We start from the raw sequence: 20,570 nt of genomic DNA on the forward strand, positions 1-20,570 counted from the left end.
GTGACAATAATTGTCCACCTCCAATCCACATCGAGGATCAGGTTCTTCTCTTTCCTCCAGGCCAGCACCCTTCACCCTTTTCCCCTAAGTGGCAGGGACCCCTCAAGGTAATTCTTGTGACTCCTACAGCTGCTAAACTCAAGGGCTTTCCTCACTGGGTCCACCTGTCTCATCTAAAACCTTTTATCTCACCTCCATCCCAGAAAAATCTCTCTTCATATACAGTAAAACAAACAGGGCCTTGTACTCTCAAGCTCCAGAGGACATCAGGATCCACTGCCTTGTCACCAATTCCAGAGGAATAAGGTATCACCTCTTCCTTTCCCAACTAGGGCCACACAGAGCCAGAGGCAAAAAGGACCATCAGAAATATCTAAGCGGTAAGGAAAAATGTAATACAACAGTCTATCATTGTTCAATACTTAGCAGCTGATCACCTGTGTTTCCTAAATGCTAAACTAATGAAGGAAACAGGTGCCTTAAATAAACTACCTCTAATAAGGCTTGTCTCAGATAAAAATTAAGCAGAGTACTAAGACCAGATCTACCTCAGATAAATGTCACATGTCTCCATTTGGGCAGGCCAGATCTACCTCAGATAAGTGCCAACTCCAAAAATAAAATAATAGTGATTCTTTTTTCTCTAAGCTTTTTCTATGTCACCAGTATCTTGTCAGATAAAAGGTTCCCAGCCACACCGCGAAGGATGGACAGCTGCAGAACAAGGGGACGGCAGAACTTCATCCCAGGACCCTCACCATCATCCCAGGACTTCACAAGCTACCCTCCCCATTTCCCCCCAAGAGCCAACCGACGCCCACTATTCAGCCAGAAGCAGTCTTTGAGAGAAATGTCACCCCATACCCACTCAACCACAATTTTTTCTTTTTTAAAAAACAAGAGTCAGGGATGATAGATTCACAACACACTCCCAATGTTTGGGCATGGTTTCGCATGTCCGGCAGACCTAGACACTTCCGCCTAGCCATTTCCGGGTCAAAATAGCCATTTCCAGGTCAAAATATCTCATGTGACCAGGACCTCATGCCTTTGCATGGTTGCATAAAGTGCGCAATGCAACCATGTGATCTACGCACATGCGTAGAGTAGCCACATGAACCTGTGTATGCGTGCGCAACCCAGCCTTCATAAGCCGGCGACATATTCCCGGCTTCCTTCTTTATGCATGTGGCCTTTCAACAGGCCTGAGCACACCTGTCTGTCTCTCTTATCTTAATAAAACTCTTGTTAGTGGATTCTGTCACGTTTCTTGACATTTCCAAGCAGGGTAAGAGCGCTGCCAGATGACTAACAGTGATTATGTCGTGTTGGGAAGCTGGGCATATGAGGATAACATGGGGGGTCTAGGGCGCCCCTTTCTCTTCCCTCCATCTGAGCTCTCTTCCTTCATACCCAACTTTATTGTCTCCCAAACTTATCAGAACCCCCCTTGCTCTTCCATTCCTCAGACTGAATGTCCATCCCCTTCTTCTGATTCCCTTTAGTCCACATGGAAGTTTTCAGTTCCCAGGTGGGCCAGTCAGCAAGGTTCTGACCCCTGACGGCAAGTTGGCCTTAGAGTTCTAGCCAGATCTCCAAAGGGCCTCTGGTTCTGACACCTGCATTTAGTGAGAGCCAGACTTGGGTGGAGAACAGAAACCTGGGGCTAAAGAGGAAGTGGGGAATTGTGGGTATTGCTGGGGAGAAACAGGCACACTCTTACTTCACTGTGGTTTCCTCCTGGGCTTTCTCAGCTTTCCTCACCCTGTCTTATGAGGCAGGAGACTACAGTTTCTCTGTAAGCCTTTATCTAGTGCAGTTCAGGAGCCTAGCTACAAAGCCTGTGGCTGGAGGATCCACAGGGCCACACGGGCCTTGCTCAGCTTCCCTCTTGTCCACGGAGGTCTCTGCTTCCTCGGCAATTCATCCCACACTGGCTGTGGTGGCTGCCTGGATCCTGCCCTGCCCTGATCTCTTCTCCTCAGAGCATCCCTAGTCCTTCCCTTCCTGCCCCATCCCAGCTAAGAAGAGGACCTATGGCCTGGGAGGCCACATGCCTGCTGTCCCCCATCCTGCTGGTGCTCCTGGCCTCAGGTAAGGACAGGGGACAAGGACAGAGGGAAGGAACCAGGGAGAGGAAAGGGCAGGGGTTGGGAGGTGAGCACAGATGGGCTCTGTTCTTGGGAATGCAGAATACACGGAGTGTTGTGGCCAGCGGCTGGTTCTAAGCTACGTCCCGAGTGTCCCGAGCGTAACACAGAGGGTCACTCCCTGAGAAATGAACCCATCTCCTAGTCCTGCTGTGGAGGCTGGGCGGGGGGGGGCTCTGACTGAAGGGTGTTTTCTCAGGCTCCTGGGCACATGACACAGTGTTACATCATACAGTGGAAGGCAAGACCGTTTTGGTGAGATGCCAGTATGATCCCAGCCAACGCTTCAAGGAGAAGGTGTGGTGTCAGGAAACACCAGAAAAAACTTGTAAAGTCTTAGTGTCCACAAACACCACAGATGCTCAGCAGTCAAAATTCTCCCTCCAGGACTATCCTGATTATCAATTCTTCACTGTCACCATGACTGCCCTCACGGTGAGAGACTCGGGTCCTTATTTCTGTGGGATCGCTGAAAATCTCACAACGATCTCTGTTCTCAGAAACATCTACCTGAAGGTGTCAAAAGGTGAGCTCCCCCACTCTATATGGTTCTCTCAGCCTTCCTGAATCACAAGGCTCCAGAGCTGGAGAGGGCTCTAGAAACTGCTTCCCCAGTCACCTGGAAACTGGAGCACAGGGGAGAAAGGCCCCTCCCCCAAGGCCACCTTCTGGTTCAGGGCAGAGCCAGCCCTAGAACCAGGCTTGCTGGCCTCTGGGCAGTTCTCACCAGTTACTCTTAACACTTCTGCTGCTACTGCTGCTGCCGCCGGGGCCGCCGCCGCCGCCGCTGCCGCTGCTGCCGCTGCTGCCTCCGCTGCCACTGCTGCTGCTGCTGCCACTGCTAATAGAAATCAGTTTGTTGAGGATCTTATGGCTCCCCTGAGCTGTCACAGTTGTTTTTTCCTGAACATCCCTTGACTGTAATCCCATCATAAACCTTCTCTCTAGGGGTGGTGGGCTCCATCACATGAGAGAGACCTCAGAGCAAATGGACAGGGCACTGAGAGATGTGGACAGAGAGGAGACAGCTAGACCGAGGGGCACACAGGAGGCTTAGTGGGTAAGCCTGGCAGATGGAGGTCCTCATTCAGGATCTGCCCTTGACAGCTGAGAACCTCAGAGCTCTGGGAAGGTGGCCCAGTAACAGGATTTTCCTAAGGGCCTGCCCTGAGAAAGTTCCTCCCAGAGTCTTGGAGAAGATGCTGCCTCCAGCGTGGGGTTATCTCGGGGAAAAGGATCTACGTAAACTATGGCCTATATCTGTTTGCTTTATTTCTCTAGGACAAAATTCTATCTATACAAGTTCTGTCCTGACTCTCAGTTCCTCTCTGTACCTACTTTTCCTGTTTCCTCATAGCCCTAGTAATAACTGAGCCCTTATGCTTTTGACCTCTCCTTATCCTCTGTTCCTTCATCCTCCACCTTTCTTTCCTTGCTTCTTCCTCATGGCTTTGAGAAAACTCTACAAGACATCTGCCTTACCATCTACAGAACCTCTGCCTTTCTCTCTTTTCTCTGGTATGCAGCTCTGTCCACCATCTACAGAAAAACTGCCTTGTTCTTCCTCTCCTCACCACGTGACTCTCTGACGCCAGGAATTCTGCCTCACTTTTCACTCCACCTGAATATGCAAAAGCCTCCTTTGTTCTGAGTCAGTTGCTCTGGAATGCCATTTTCCTGTCTGGGGAAGGGAGGTCTGAGCTTCATTTGCACAAGAAGCAAAGCTATACATCTACAGCCCACCTGTCTCCTAGGCCCAGTAGGGATGTTAGTTACCTAGTGGATCAGCAGTAGGTCTGAGAAACTTAGCTGTTTGCCAAAATGGCCTAATAGTATATGGACACACAAGAATTTCATAGCAGAAGACAGCTGAAATATTAAAAACTGAGTAACACCAAATATTCCTTGATAAATGTCTTCCTCTAGAAAAATGCCTTGAAATTTCTAGGTATAGCTTTAATATACAGCTGAATCTCTGTAACATATTCTTGCAGCTCACAAGAGCCCAGCAGCTGCTCCTGATGACTTGGGTCTCCTGTGTGTTTCATGCTGAAGACTGCAGTGGCGGGGAGCTTTCTGAGTTAGTCTCTCATGTCCATAAGTTCACAGGGTGAACAGCTCCTCCCAGAGCTTTCCCTGCTGCATAGTGTGTGCAGCCCTTCGGTTCCGTGGGTGCCTGGAGGTTATGTTTATGAAAGCTTTGCCCCGGCACACTCCATGTTGGGGAGGCATTAGTTGTGACCTTCCTATGTTCAAGCATAGTGGACCCAGGATGGGGAGACACTCAGCCGATAAAGTGCTTGCCAAGTGTGATGGTTTTAGTTGCCAATGTGGCAGAACTCAGAATCACCAGGGAGACAAGCCTCTGGCCACACCTGTGAGGGATTATCTTGGCTTGAGGTGGGAAGACCCATTCTAAAAGTGGTGGCTCCATTCCCTAAGCTTGGGGTATAAAAGTATAAAAGGGAAAGTGGCCTGAGGACATTCATTGCTCTCTACTCCCTGACTGGATGCACTGCAACCAGCTGCTTCCGGTTCCTGTTGTCCTGACTTCCTGCTGTGATGGTCTGCACTCTGAACTGTTCCTGTTGTCCTGACTTCCTGCTGTGATGGACTGCACTCTGAACTGTTCCTGTTGTCCTGACTTCCTGTTGTGATGGACTGTCCTGTGAACTGTTCCTGTTGTCCTGACTTCCTGCTGTGATGGACTGCACTCTGAACTATATGCTACAACAGACTCTTTTGGATTAGGAAAGCAGCTGAATACCTTAAACCAGACTTAATGAGCCATACTATTAGGAATGTTGAAGACAGTGGTGCTGTGTGTAGGCCTGGCTCAGGAGGTTTAAGAGGAGAATATTAATATGTGACCTAGAGGTCATTTTTTGTAATATTTTGGTGAAGAATGTGGCTATTTTCTTTCCTTGTCTGAAAATCTGCCTGAGGTTAAAATGAAGAGTTATGGATTAATGGCTTTGACAGAGGGGATTTCCAGACGGCCTAGTATTGACTGTGTTGCTTGATTATCAGTGGCCAATGCTTATGCAGATCAATAATGAAAAAGAACAAGGAAAAATACAAAATATACAGTTTGAGGAGAAAAGGAGCCTCCAGGAAATGTAAACAGATTAAAGAAAAGCCTGCTACTAAGTGGAATAAAGGGAGTGGTGACCTCATAGAAAGACCCCACCTAGCTAAGTGAAAAGGAATTAAAGAAAAATGAAAAGGGGCAAGATGGCACACGCCTTTAATCCCTGCACTCAGGAGGCAGAGGCAGGCAAGCCTCTGAGTTCAAGGCCAGCCTGGTCTAAGAGTAAGTTTCTGGATAGCTAGACTTAAGCAATGAAGAAAATCATAAAGCTAGTAATGTGTGTGTGTGTGTGTGTGTGTGTGTGTGTGTGTGTGTGTGTGTATACATATACACACATTTGAACAAGTGGGCCATGTTCCAGCCCCAGAAAACAGCAGAACTTGGCAGCTTTAGCCATGTGGTTCTGGCTTTAGAGTCAAGGATACAAGAAAGTGGTTCTGGAATCTCCCTCTGCAACTAAGGAAAGCCACTGAGGCCAATGTGTCAGGGGTGTCCCTACATGGAGGCCTGGGGAGGCCATTACATAAAGCTGTGAAAGTAAAGCCTAGATTTTGTTGAATACTCCAAGATGTTTGAGATACCAGAGTCATGGGATATCTGCCAAGGAAAGCTGCTAACAGGGAGTGGAACCAGCCCAAGAGAAAGAAGTGTGCTGCAGTCAACAAAGCGGAAAGGAGTTGGAGATCTGAAGGGAGCTTTGACATAGTGATGCAGAATTTGGAGTTTGCCCAGATAGTTTTTGGTGTATCTTTGGTCCAGTATTTTTTCACTATGCTCCCTTTTCTCTCTTTTGGACCGGTAATGTATGTTCTATATCATTGTTTGTTAGAAATATATGATATGCTTTTTATTTTTATTTTACAAGGGTTACAGTTAAGAGACTGTCATAAGTCTCTAAAGAAATTTTGGGCTTTGGACTTTTAAACAGATAAAAGATCAGTTGAGACTGATAGGCTATGGGACTTTTGAAATTGGACTGAACGCATTTCTGCATCATGATATGGCTACGAGCCACTGGGGGCCAGGAAGTGGAACGTGGTGGTTTGAAAGAAAATGGCCACCATAGGATCATAGAAAGTGGCACTATTAGGGAGTGTGGCCTTGTTGGAGGAAGTGTGTCACTGAAGGTGGGAATTGAGGTTTTAAATGCTTAAGCAAGACTTGTATGGCTCCCTCCCAACCCCATCTCTTTCTTTCTTCCTACTGCCTGTGGATCCAGATGTAGAAGTCTCAGCTACCTCTCCAGCACCATGTCTGTCTGCATAACCCCATGCTTCCCCAATAACAATATAGACTAAACCTCTGAACTGTAAGCAGGCCCCAATTAAATGTTTTCCTTTATAAGAGTTGTCGGGGTCATGGTGTCTCTTCACAGCAATGAAAATCCTAAGACAGATGTCAAAAGTGTGTGACACATTCAAATGCAGGACATGTAGGGCTGGGGAGATGGCTGAGCGGTACAGTGCTTGACATGCATGCATGAGTTCTATCCTGAGTTCTGTTCTCAGTACCCATATTTTTAAAAAAAGCCTATCATGGTGGGCTACACTAATAATGGAAGTGGAGACTGGTGGATGCCTGGGGCTCACTGGTCAGTCAGCCTAGGCAAAGCAGTGCATTTCAAATAACAAGTGAGAAACTCTGCCTCAAAAAAGTAAGGTATCCTGAAGAATGACACGTGAGGCTGACCTCTAGTCTCCACATGCATGTAAACCCTTACACACGTGTGAATTCATATTCACATGGCAATGTCTACACACAAACACAGGATCATTTCCAAAGTTTGTCTTCCATGGACCACATGTCATGTGGCTCTTGCAGTTAAAAAAACAAACCAAGACACAACTCATCTAAGTTTTAGGGGAACCATTTCTTACAGAGATCAGCCATCCTTTCAGGCTTACAGAGCTCAAGCTCTAAGAGGGTAGAGAGAGCTAGGTCAGGTGAGGATGCATTGGAGCCCAGGGTTTCTAGTAGCCTGACTTTCTCTCAGAATCTTCATCTGAGGTCCATTGCAGGCCAATGGCAAGCAGGCACTCCTATACATGAATTCCCCTTGGGTAGCAGGGTTCAGTGAAAGATGAGCAGTAGGCTTGGAATATAAATGAGTTCCATTTCCCAAATCTCTACGTAGAAGTCATGTCCTTAGGAAGCTCTTGTAATCTACTCTCCTTCTCCCAAGATGCCATTGGTGGCCACCATGGCCTTCTAAACTGTATCTCAGACTTGCTGTGGGCATGAACCACCTGAAGTTTTTATTTCAAATCAGACCCTGTGTCTCAGGAGACCTGAAGTGACACTTGCCTAGGAGGAACAAGTGTCTAGGCTCACTTCAGTGGCGACCAGTGTACTTACAAGCCCCCCTATGAATCTCTGAACTCACTGAGGAAGAGCTGGTGCCGTGCTGGGCTCTACATCCCTAGTGAGTGACAGTAGATGATCAAGGATGGCAGAGGAAAGAGAAACAGGTCTCCCTTCCTAGAACTAGGGAAGTCCATGCCAAGTCCAAGAGGAAGCTCAGATGTAATACACCAGTGAAGACAAGTTTTAGAGGACGTGACTTATGGAGGCAGAGAGAACGGTGTGAGGGGGAGAACGGGGCAGATGGAGAAGTGAACAACAGGAGACGAGAACATTTCCGTAACTCAGAAGCCGAGAAGTCTTCTTCACGACTCGTTCCAGCCTCCCTCCTTTCTCTGTTCATTTCTCTCTCTCTGATTCAGACTGACTTTACACTATATCTTTCAATTTTAGTAAAAGAAAACCTTGCTTTTTGAATGGCCATGTTCATTCTCCTCAGCTCCATTTCTATTCACCTCCTCATTCATCCATCCATACCTACATCCACCTTTCCATTCTCTGCCCATTCATTCATGTATCTAATGCTTGTGTCTTTTGCAGATTCGTCAGGTCTGCCCACCCTAAGCATCACTCCTACTACAAGCCCAACTAAAGCTCCCATCCTTATTACCACAAAACACCTGCCGAGAGACAGGACTGTGACCCAAGCCTTCCCCAAGTCCACAGCTCGTGTCTCTCCTGACCCTGGAGTCACCTTCCCAAATGTGACAACTGTTACCAGGTATGTTTTCTGGGCTCCTGGTTTGGACAGCCTTTATTTCCTAGTCCTCTATGTGGCCTCTGTGGGATTCCTTGTCACCTAGTCCTTCTGTCCCTGTGTCCTATCATGTAGAGCACTGTGTCCTCACCCACTTCCCCAGTGTTCTCTCTCTCTCTCTCTCTCTCTCTCTCTCTCTCTCTCTCTCTCTCTCTCTCTCTCTCTCTCTCTCTCTCTCTCTCTCTCTCTCTCTCTCTCTCTCTCCTGTGTAGGCCTCTTTTCTGTCTATTGCTGTCTACCTGGAACTTGGAGAATCAAGACAAGTCTGCAATGGGGTTTTCAGTAAGGTTGGAGTCTTCTTGGTTTCTGGACAGGGAAAATGGGGTTAAAGGTGGGGCAATTGTCCCCAGAAGCAGGTCAGAATGCTGACAACAGGGACCAGGTTCCCTAGATGTGGGCCTCACTCCATTCCACAGAGAAGGCCAAGATGCCTGGGTTAACGTTTCCTCCTTTATGCATCTCCTGGACCTGAACTCTAGACTCTCCACCAAACATATTTCTGACTGTTTATTTTAGAAAGTGATCATCTAAACTGCATCTAAAATGTCCCCAAAGGCTGTGGGAAAGCTGCAGGGAGGACCTGAGTTGAAAAGATTGGATGGGAAGAATTTCCCAGACTCTGCAGTGTGGGCGGTCATTGAATCAACCCTCCATCTCCTCTCTCAGCAGGGTCTCCATATCCAGCATCGTTGTTCTCGTGGTCTGTGGACTCTTCATTAAGACCCTGGTCTTCACTGTCTTGTTTGCTGTCACACGGAGGTCATTTGGGTGACAGACCATGAAACCACATGACAGTGACCTCTGACTTTCAGCCATGTCTGTCTCACAGGAAGAGCTGAGGGTGAATACTAAGGAGGGACTGTGACATGAATTGAGCCTGTAATCATGGGTGACATCTAAGGCTCAGGATGTCCCCTGCTGGCCCTGCCCAACCTCTTCATTCCCTCCATCATCTTGGGCAACTGCTCTGCACCCTCAGAAGAGGGGAAACAGTGCCCAGCACCCTCCGGCCATTCTGCCTGAGTAGATGAGTTGTCCTGAAATAAAGCCAGAGCCCAGTGCTTCTCGCAGTCACCTTCTGGGAGTCGTGAGGTTTAGTGTCTGTTATTCCTGCCCCCCCACATCCTTCCCTTGGTTGCTTCAACTCTAGCCACCTGGGCAGGGCCCTTGCTAATGAAGAGCCTGCTCTCCCAGCCTTTGGGGCCTTACTGTCTGGGAATCAGGCACTCAGATTTATCTTCATCTGTGGTCCTCTGAACACTCCCAACCATGGACCAAGAAGACAAGATCCCACCTTGAGAATTATGCAGCTGGGAGAGAGAAATCAAGCTCACTTGGATGCTGTTTTCTGGGAGACTCTTGGAGGAGGAGATGGCATCCATAAGACTGGACCAGTACCATGCATCATCACGCTGTGTGCGTTTATCATTGACTCCTCAATGCAACCCATGAAGGCCAAGTTGTGTGTGACCAGCGTGAGGCTGCAGGAGCAGTGGCCCCACCTCCTGGCAGGAATGAAGTCTAGGGAGTTCCCTTGCTGAAGGGCTCCAAAGGCTGAGAGATGGAGAGCAGAGCTCTGCTGCCAGCTGAATGGCCTCTTCCTGGACTGAGGGGGTGGGGATGGAGGGAGGAGCCCATCCCAGACTGGGGAGGCTGTCCCCAGTGGGCCTCTCCCTCCCTCTCCCCTTCTTCCACCTCTCGGGCTCCTCCCAGGTGCCCTGTGTCCCCAGTGGGCCTCTACCTCCCCCTCACCTTCTTCCACCTCTCGGGCTCCTCCCAGATGCCCTGTGTCCCCAATGCTGTTTCTGAGACACAGGCATTGTCTTGTCATCTCTTTGGGCTCTAAAGACAAAGGGTCCCTGTGTGTGAGGAAAAGATGGTACATTAGCTCATTCCACATCAGCAATGGTGAGGGCCAACATCATCCTAAGGTTCCCAAGAGCAAACACATCTCACCACATAGCATCCAGCTCACTTGATCTCAGGCAGAAGGCTGAGAAGTGGCTATTCCACTCATCTTAGGTCAGCAAAGCACATTCCTGGCAGGGAGACTTTCCCCTACTCCCCTGAAGAGATCCCAGGTCTTAAGGCATGCTTCCCCCACAGAAGGACATTTCCTGTGAACAGGGTTCCCTGTATAATCCTGCCCTGGGGTGGCATTGATGAAGCACAGGGTATTTCCAACTCCACAGTCTCTTCTGTTGGAAGAGGCCTCAGTGGAATGTAGCTAGAGTTTTTCTGGTCTTGCCTGGCCCACAGTCAGGACAAATCTCTCTAAGCCTCCAGTCCCAATGCAGCTCAGACCCAACCAAGTAAACACACAGAGACTTATATTGCTTATAGACTGTATGGCCATGGCAGGCTTCTTGTTAACTGTTCTTATATCTTATATTAATCCAGTTCTATTAATCTATACCTTGCCACGTGGCTCATGGCATACCGGCATCTTCACATGCTGCTTGTCCTGGTGGCGGCTGGCAGTGTCCCCCCAACCCCCGCCTTCCTGTTCTTTCTTTTCTCCCCTCTGTTAGTCCCGCCTATACTTCCTGCCTGGCCAATCAGTGTTTTATTTATTGACCAATCAGAGCAATTTGACTTACAGACCATCCCACAGCAGTGGAACTCACTTTATCTTGGTGCTCTGGCATGAGTCTCTGGAGGACTGATGCAGAAGCTAATTTTCTCAGTGTGTTTGTTTTCTACCTAAAGAACCAAGCGGGAGGCCATGGTCCAGTCGAGGCCCCGTTGGTGTAGTGCTTGCCATGGAAGCTTGAGGACCTGAGCACTATCCAGAGAAACCATGGAGACTAGCTGGTTAGGGTGCAGCAGGCTTTAATCCCTCCTCTGGAGAAGCAGAGTTGGAATCTTCCTTGGTTTTACTAGCCAGAAATCTAGAGCACTTGGCCAGGTTCAGGCTTAGGAGAGATTCTGTGACAGGACACCAAGTGGGTGGCCTGAGGAGCAATACCCAAAGTTGACCTCTGAACTCCACATGCACTTTCACAAAAATCCCTCACATGCATTCTTTAAAACACTGAGAGAAATTGAAGAAGACACCAGAGACACCTCCTGTGCATGTGGGTTGGTAAAATTTATGTGGTGAGCATAGCCATTTACCAAAAGCATTCCACATATTGAATGAAGTCTCTGTCAAAAGTCCAATGCAATTCTTCACATAAATTTGATAAACAATCTGAAAATTCATATGGAAGCACAAATGACCCAGTGTAGCCAAAACAATCCTGATAAACAATAAAAATGCCACCAGAGGCATCGCCATTGCTGATAGCAAGTTATACTACAGAGCCATCATAGTAAAAACAGCCTGGTGCTGGCCCAAAAACAGATTCGCCACCATAGTAAAAACAGCGTGGTGCTGGCACAAAAATAGATTCACCGATCAATAGAATGGACACAAGGACATAGATGCAAGTCCATACACCTATCACAAAGATGCCAAAAACATACATTCAAGAAAAGACAGCATCTCTAACAAATGATTTTGGGAAAACTACATGTCTAGGTGTAGAAGAATAAACCTTGATTCTTCTCACTCTGCATATATGCAAATCAGCTCCAAACAAACCAAAGATCTTGATAATAAACCAAATAGACCAAAGATCTTGATAATAAACTCCAAACCTTCTGTAGGAAAGCATAGGGTGAACACTACAGCACATGGGCTCGGGTAAGAACTTTCTGGATAGGACCCTAGTCATTCAGGAAACTGTTGGAATTGTTGGACCCCAAAATTTAGGGTCTCAAGTGGGGGCCCCAAGAACCCAGACTCCAGTACAGTTGATGCAACAGCACGAGGTTTTTATTTAAGCTTCTGTACAGATGGGCAAACCTTTGTCCTGAGAGCAAGAGTCACATCTTACTGCAGCCCCATGGGGGCTTTTAAAGGAAAAACCCACAAAAGCCCTAAGATTACAATTTCCATACAATTTTGTTTCACAAGATCATGGTCTGATCACAAAGCGGGTACAGTTACATCAACAGGTACATTCTTCCTGAAATCTCAAGGGGGGTATCAGGGCTGGAGTGGAGTTTACAAAAAGGTCACAGTGGTCCTTCCTGGAACACCTGCAACTATCCCAGTCACAGTTGAGCACATCTCTTAACAGAAATCTTTTTACATTGTTACATTGTGGCAGATGTGATTGAGTAGTGGCTGAGACAGGTTACCCTTGGAACTTGATTTTTAGTTTCTCATTTCCTGGTGCTTGAAGTTTCTCTTTTCCTGAGGCTTGGGGCTGTAAGCCTGAAGGGCTAGGGTCTTTCAGGGATAATCTTTTTGCACACTGTGAAGATGCCTCTCTTTTGCCTCACCTGCCTAAGGTACCTTCTGATTGGTTCAACAGAGAGCTGAACATCCAAGAGCTAGGCAAGAGAGGATAGGCAGGACTTCCAGGCAGAGACAGGAACTAGGAAGAATCTGAGGTGTGTGGGGTTTGCCAGTCAGACACAGAGGAAGCCAGACATAAGGTACTGAGGAGAGGTTAAGAGCTACTCGACAGAACGTAGATTAATATCAATGGGTTAATTTAAGTTTTAAGAGCTAGTGGGACAGGCCTAAGCTAAGGCCAAGGTTTCATAACTAATAAAAGTTCTCGGGCAGACAGGCGCAGTGGCAGCCCAGCAGAGGCAGGTAGGCCCGTCGGCGACTGGTAGAGGCAGACAGGAGCGGTGGCCCAGCAGAGGCAGGTTCAGCAAGCATCTCTTTAGTGGGATGTGGCAATTTTTGGTTATATTCCCTAGAGTAGTATAGCTGGATCTTGAGATAATTTGATTCCCATCTTCCTGAGAACCTTCCACACTGGTGTCCATAGTGGTTGAACAAATTTACACTCCTACCAGCAATGGGTGAGTGTTCCCCTTGCTCCACATTCTTGCCAGCAGGAACTGTCACTCATTTTATTGACCTAAGCCATTGTGATGATGTAAGATGAAATATCTAAACTGTTTGGATTGGCATGTCTTTGGTGGCTAAGGATGTTGAACATATCTTTTAAGTGTTTCTCAGATACTTGAGTTTCTCTATGGAAACTTCTGTTTAGACCTCTAACCAATTTTTCTGGTTATTTGTTTATCTGATATCTAGTTTTTAGTTTTCATTATATGTTTTGGGTATTATCCCCCTAAAAGGTGTGTCATTGACAAAAAGAAACTTGTCCCATTCTCTAGGCTGCCACTTTGTCTTAATTATGGTGTCCTTTCCTGTGCAGAAAGAAGCCTTACAGTCTTATGAGGTCTACTGTGTATGGATGTATATGTATGTATGTATGTATGTATGTATGTATGTATGTATGTATGTTTGGTTTTTGTGCTAATGGTGTTCTGTTCAGAGAGTTTTTCTGTGTCAAAGAGCTCAAGGTTATATTTTCTCATCTATCAATTTATTTGTATCTGTTTTTGTATTGGTCTCTGTTGTATTTGGAGTTGATTTTGTGTAATGTGATAAGTGTAGATCAATATGGATTCTTCTACATGAAGGAAACAAGTTTGACCAGTACTGTATTTTGAGATAGTGTTATTTTTTCACTGTGTTTTGGGCTGCTTTTTTTCCAAGGTGTGTGGATTCATGTCTGAATTTTCAATTCTATGACATTCATCACAGTGTCTCTTTTTCTGCCAATACCATGCTGTTTTAATTACTATAGCTCTGTAATACAACTTCAATTAGGGATTAATGCTTCCTCCCACAGTTCTTATATAATGAAGAAATCATATTTTTAAAGACACATGCATTATAGTGGCAGTTGCCTGGATCCTTGGAACTGGAGATGCTTGGACAATAGGATTGGAAGTTCTCACCCAGGCAGGAGTCCATATCGAGTCCCTGCTTCAAACAACAGCAAACAAAAGAACACACCAAAGTCCAGATACATATAGATTAATTTGCTATTCTGCTGCTGTGGGAAAACACTGACCAAAAGCAAGAAAGGGATCAAAGAGTTTGTTTCATCACAATTTAAAGCCTATCATGAAAAGGAAGCCCAGGCCAGAACTCTAGACACTATCCTAAATATTCTTACTTCTCCATGAATGGATACATGGAACCTTGTCTTAAAAAACCAAACACAAACATCTTAAAATCTCCAACAAAAAAGTGTGCTAAAAGGCAGGAAATGGTGTGTGTGTGTGTGTGTGTGTGTGTGTGTGTGTGTGTGTGTTTATAGTGTGTATGTACTCAGGGAAAGTGCTGACTATCATTTGATGGCAGCCGCAGCTGAAAGGAAACCCAATTTGGTGGAATGAAGTGAACATCAGATGGGAACACGATGGGTCACAGGATCTCATGATCTCCATTGTGGCTGGAGAAAGCTGCCTTGTGTCCATCTGCAGAACTCTTGTTGATTGTATCTGCGTGCATGGGTGACAGGTGCCCTGGTATACTTGGACAAAGAGGTATTCTAAGTTTGAAGAGAGAATATTTAAGACCAACATTCAAATTTGAAAATTATTTTACATTGTTATGAAATCAGAATGAGATATGTTCACTTATTGTGAATGGATGTTTCACCTGCATGTCTGTCTGTCTATCTGTGCACTACACACTTGCAGTGTCTTCAGAGGCCAGGAAGAATCCATATATTCTCATGACCTGTAGTTACAGACGTGGGTGCTAGGATTCATACTCGGGCTATTTGGAAAAGTATCTAATGCCTTTTTTTTTTTTTTTTTAATTTAGTTTTTTGAGACAGAGATTCTTTGTGTAGCCCTGGCTATAATGGGACTCACTATATAGACCAGGCTGGCCTCACATCTGGAGGTTCCACTTGCCTCTGCCTCCTGGGACCTGGGATTACAGGTGTGCACTACCACTGCCGAGTTAACACCATGCTTCCTTATATATGTTCTTGCTGCTGATGTAGCTAATTGTGATAGACTGAGTTGGAAGTAAGGATGCTAACAGTAACGAACTAAATAAAGTTGGCTTCTAAGGAAGCCCCACCTGTTTCAGGAAAGACAGCCCAGGACAGCCCACAGATGAAGAGAGCAATAACCAAGACCACAGCTCTTAGAGAAGAAGGCAAGCTTATTTAATTTCCATGTTTGGACACCTACAAGGTCAAAGGCAGCAAAGCCTGTAGCTAAAGTTATCTGTGTTGATTAGGTTTTTGTCAACTTGACCCCAAGCTGGGTTATCTGGGAAGAGAGATTCTCCATTGAGAAAACACTTCCATGAGATTGCCTGTGGACAAGTTCGTAGGGGCATTTTCCTTCTTTTTTTTTTTTTTTTTTTAGGTTAATTTAACCTTTCATTCTTCCTTTCTTTCTTTTTCCTTCCTTCCTTCCTTCTCCCATCCTTTCTTTCTTCTTTCTTTTTCTTTCTTCCTTCCTTCCTTCCTTTCTTTCTTTTTTCTCCTCTTTCTCTCTCCCTTCATTCCTTCCTGCCTTCCTTCCTCTCGCTTTCTTTCGTTCTTTCTTTCTTTCTTTCTTTCTTTCTTTCTTTCTCTCTTTTTTCTTTCTTTCTTTCCTTCCTTCCTTCCTTCTTTCTTTCTTTCTTTCTCTCACTCTTTCCTCTTCCTTTTCTGAGACAAGGTCTCTCTATGTAGCCCTGGCTGTCCCATAGACAAGGCTATTGAACAAAGGTAACATTGTCATCCCACCCTTACAGTTAAAGCTACAAACACACACATGACAACTTGTCAGGTCCAAAAGAGAATCCCCCACTTCTAGAACATGCCACACACTCTGAGGTAGGTGACAAGTCCCAGCCCTCCCCTAAATCCATAGCTCTGTTCATGGGGCTAGGGAAAAGCTCCTTGGACTCACAGCCTGGAGAGGGTTCCAACAGGCCTGCATGCATGATTGTTTGCATATGTGCATATGTGCATGCTTGTGTTTGTATGTTTGTGTGTGTGAACCTGGTGTGTTGCTGTGGGGGAGAAGGTACCTAGCAGATCCTAAAATCTAACCATGTTTGTGTATGTGTGTCTTTGGTTGTTAGGGTAGAGATAAATACCTGATCTGACACTTGCCTTATATGAATATGAGAGCTGTATCAGGGGTGTTTTTTGAAGGTGAGGGGGTTCCTAGCAGGATGTGACACCTAGTCCTGTGCATGGGACTTTATTGTGTAGCTTGGATCTCAGGAGCTCATGATACCTAGCTGTGTAAGAGGAATATTGGCTGTAGGAAGAATGGACCTAGCAGAAGCTGACACAGCCCTGTTTGGAGGGCTTTTGCTCTAATGCAGTTGGAAATCTAACAGATCCTTCCACATAACAGCGTGTGTGTGTGTGTGTGTGTGTGTGTGTGTGTGTGTGTGTGTGTGTGTGTACTTGTGGATGAATGGGTGGCTTTGCCTGTAATGGAGGCAATACTTTGAAATACCAGTCAAATGGCATGTATTTGGGAGTCTTTGGATCTAGGCAAGTGTATACCTAAAAGGACATGGGCTTAGATGTATATGTATAAACATATTTGTGTGTGTGTGTGTGTGTGTGTGTGTGTGTGTTTATGAGACAACAGGGAAAGCAAGAGGGGGAGAGAGACAGAGAGAGAGAGAGAGAGAGAGAGAGAGAGAGAGAGAGAGAGAGAGAATGGCTGTAGATAATGGACACCTAGCAGGAGAGGCCCCTAGTAGGCTTTGGGCTTTGGCTCTCTGTGGGACACCTCACGGGACCTAACACCTAGAGATATATGTGTGCTTGTGTGTTGTATGGTAGATACCTCTACCTCACAGGACTTAACACCTAGAAGGATACGTGGGTCTTTCCTTGTATGGTGTCTGTCTTCTAGGACCTGAGACCTAGGTGAGAGTGCACTGGGATTGTGAAGGCATTTGTAGGAGCATGCATGCCTGAGTGTGTTTGAGTGTATAACTGTGTACCTAGGATTTGATTATAGGGGAGGGGGTTCATACTGGTAACCTAGCTGTGTAAGAGTATTTGAATACAGGAAAAGAGGTATGTATCAGGACCTGACACCTAGAACTGAGTAGACAGCTTTGTCTGTTATGGAGTGGGAACAGCAGGACCTGACCTCGGACTCTGTATGTCTCTCTGTCTCTCTGTCTCTCTCTGCCTGTCTCTGTCTCTGTGTGTGTGTGCGGCAGTAGGGGAAGGACAACTAGAAGGGCAGCACATAGATGACTGTGTGTAAACAGGGCTTTGGCTGAATGGGGGAGACCTTGAAGGACATGACACTGGATGAGTGTTCATGAGAACGGCATGGGATCATACAAGCATGTGTGCCTGAGTGTGTTAGTGAGTGTGTAACTGTGCACCAGGCATTTGACAATAGGATAGGGGTACCAGTACTAGAAAGCTAGCAGTGTAACTGTATGGTCCTTTGGGTGTAGGGGAAGAGGTACCTGGCAGGATCTGACACCCAGCTCTGGGTGAGTGGCACTGCTGTAGCTGAGGAGATTCCTATCAGGAATGTGACCTAACCGTGTATGTATATGTGGTGTATGTAAGGGAAGAGATAAATACTAGACCCTGACACTTGTGTTATATGTATATGGCGGCTGTGTATGGCCTCTGTGGCTGTAGGTGAGGGGATACTAAGAAAGACCAGATACCCAGTCCTGTACATGGGGCTTTAGCCATTGCGTTGTTGATCTCTTGGAGGACATGCTTCCTAACTGCAGAGGAGCATTTTCTTGAATGGAGAGTTGACCTAGCAGGACCTGACACCTAGGCATGTGAGTTTGGCTCTGGCTGTAGAAGACAGGAATCCTAGTAGCACCTGATACCTAGCAATGTGGGGGTGGGTTCAATTTAAGTGTATGGACACCTTACAGACGATGATACCTAGTCTTCCTGACAAAGAAAAAGCTTGGCTTCTCGATACATTAAAAATTAAGTCAAATTCTTCCCCCAGACCTATATTTGTCAAGTTCCATATATCTTGTTTTATACCCTTATTCTACAAAATCCTTCAAGTCCATATCTTGAAAATACATTCTGGTCAACTTCATTAATACCGTACTGACCCTGGAGTTCTATCTACCTAGTCACTGACTGCTCTCTCCAGACAATGCAGCACACTTTCTGAACAATCACAAATACAAGTGCACGCGAACACACACACACACACACACACACACACACACACACACACACACACAAATTTTCCACATAACATCATCAACTTTAGCACAGCTCCATGCAGACTACTATTGAACAGGCCTGGCTGGAAACCCACAGGTATCCTACATAGCCTGCTAGATGTCATATCTTAAAGAATCTAGACACCTCCCAACTGATGTCACCGAGCACACACTGTTGTGTCATAAGACACACTGCAGGGCATCCCCCTGCTTTTCCCACAGAGACTCATCCCACTATCAGGAACTGCCCCGTGACAGGCCTTACTAGTTACTGCCGCCGAGGCCTGCTTCCAACCCACCCATGTACCACTAGTTACCAGGCCCTGTTGGACACTCCTACCCCTGCCACATAGCCGGAAATGCACTGCTTGGTTTCAGGCTTTGCTGGACACCTGCCTGAGGCCTGGGTGCCCTACTCTGTATCTCATCCTCAGGACTCCCCAGTCCCAACCAGATATTGTGCATGATAACAGGCCTCATCCAGTAAGTTTCTCTTCCTGCACCCAACCTGCTGCCCCAAAAGCCCTGCTAATTTTCAGCCCAGTTTACACCCAGTCACTGTCTAGTAGTGTGTGGTGTCAACAGAATGGTGCTATTTTGGGTAAGGCTTGAAGCCAGGATTTGTATATGCATACAATATACTTCAGTACACATGACTGAAATCTGCACAGAGTGGTGTGTCTTTCATATGTCAGTTGTAGAGATTTATAGCAGAGCCTTTAAAATTGCAGTGTTCATTGGGTCAGTAGTATATATCTAGGGTTAGGGTGGGTGTCAACCTTCTCTGATACCTAGCATGTGTGATAGAACCTGGTATTCAAATGAACCTGACACACAGCACTTTATTTGCACTATGGTTTAAAAGGGGTTAATGTGTAGCATGGCTCAGTAACTAGCAGTACAGCCTGAGACCCAGCACATTGTACAGCATAGGAAGGAGTCCAGTAGAAGCTGATGCCTAGCAGTGTGGGTGTGTCTTCCACAGAAGGATGTCCAGAAATGGAATTTTTAGATATCATGCTAGACCTACAGGGGGAGAAGTTCCCGGCCTGGTCTGGTGGCTGTCGATTAATGTGGCGTATGAGATCATACTGCAACTGATGTTTGGATGTGTAGTCACAGGGGTGGAGATTTGATAACACTGTATGTCAGAGAGAGCAGTGGAATTACAGGGTGTAAGCTTGCACAATCCCTACGTTGTATGTGTTAGCTTGTAAGTGAGCTGGTGTCTGACAAGGTCTGATCATTCATTTTGAAGTAGATTGGCAGTGTGCTGTGTGATGTCCAAGTGTGCTTGACACTTAAGAGTGTGTGTGAGGGTGTTAGGGTCTCAGAACATCCTGACACCTAGCAGTGCATGTGGGGTAGTTGCAGGGTGACGTGTGCATTCCAGGTCTTTCGGCTAGCCTCTTAAGAGTTGCCATGGAGTGTTGTAAGGCCCAGCAGGTCTGATATCCAACAGGAATATATGAGTTGATGGACTGTAGTGTCCAGGGGACCTGATACTAATATTGTAGATTGTTGTGGTGGGTGTGATATTCCAGAGGGCCTGAACTCTAGCAGAGTATGTCAAATTTCAGTGATATTAGGGTGTCATGTAGAGTCCAATACTAAGAGAGTATTTGGGTACAGTGGCAAGAGAGTGTTCTGTATGGCCTGATAAATAGCTGTCAATAAAAAATTATGTGGATGAATTTCGGAATCCAGACCTAGGAATACATGTGAGGCGTGTGTGGGTGTTTGTTCAGGAAGGCCTGATACCTAGCAGTCAATGTGTGATTTGGTTGGAAGTCATGCATGGCCCACACTTAGAAGTAAGTGTCTTAGAGGCTGTGTGTGTGCTTGTGTGTGTGTGTGCTTGTGTGTGTGTGTGTGTGTGTGTGTGTGTGTGTGTGTGTGTGTGATGTAGGGGTTGTTTATCTGGTTTGACAGCTGGTAGTACAAGTGAGGTGGTAAGGCTGTAGTGTCCCGTGCTGCATTATACCTAGTGTTGTGTGTCTGTGCAGGAAGAATCCATGAGTGTTTGAAGCAAGCAGTAACTGTGTGTCCTTGTCAGGAGGTCAAGTGTCCAACATTTCCCCATGTCTTAGTACTCTGTGGTTGGAGGTATGTCTAGCATGGTCTAGAATCTAGCATTGTGTGTGG

The 20,570-nt window shown here is 46.3% G+C and overlaps 1 protein-coding gene across 3 annotated transcripts; it reads left to right on the forward strand.

Moving 5' to 3' along the window:
* Positions 1-1,703: 1,703 nt before the first annotated feature.
* LOC114705361 (triggering receptor expressed on myeloid cells 1-like) lies at positions 1,704-9,438 on the forward strand. Of its 3 annotated transcripts, XM_037199931.1 has the most exons (5): positions 1,708-2,094; positions 2,350-2,447; positions 2,538-2,676; positions 8,143-8,323; positions 9,026-9,438. In XM_037199931.1, the coding sequence occupies exons 1-5, from the start codon at positions 2,037-2,039 to the stop codon at positions 9,129-9,131; spliced, it is 582 nt and encodes a 193-aa protein (XP_037055826.1). In that variant the 5' UTR covers positions 1,708-2,036; the 3' UTR covers positions 9,132-9,438. The 3 variants fall into 3 exon arrangements, with proteins under 3 accessions (XP_037055825.1, XP_037055824.1, XP_037055826.1); XM_037199930.1 differs by having other exon boundaries at positions 1,704-2,094; positions 2,350-2,676; positions 9,029-9,438; XM_037199929.1 differs by having other exon boundaries at positions 1,705-2,094; positions 2,350-2,676.
* The last annotated feature ends 11,132 nt before the right edge of the window (positions 9,439-20,570 follow it).

Source organism: Peromyscus leucopus, chromosome 16_21, assembly GCF_004664715.2.
Source record: "Peromyscus leucopus breed LL Stock chromosome 16_21, UCI_PerLeu_2.1, whole genome shotgun sequence".
NCBI lineage: Eukaryota > Metazoa > Chordata > Mammalia > Rodentia > Cricetidae > Peromyscus > Peromyscus leucopus.

What these genes read in the sequence shown, in the direction of transcription:
- LOC114705361 (XM_037199929.1), top strand. Translation starts at nt 2,037, where the DNA reads ATGGCCTGGGAGGCCACATGCCTGCTGTCCCCCATCCTGCTGGTGCTC. An exon ending in GCTGGTGCTCCTGGCCTCAG is followed by an intron (nt 2,095 to 2,349) that starts GTAAGGACAGGG and finishes GTGTTTTCTCAG; the next exon opens with GCTCCTGGGCACATGACACA. An exon ending in CTACCTGAAGGTGTCAAAAG is followed by an intron (nt 2,677 to 8,142) that starts GTGAGCTCCCCC and finishes TGTCTTTTGCAG; the next exon opens with ATTCGTCAGGTCTGCCCACC.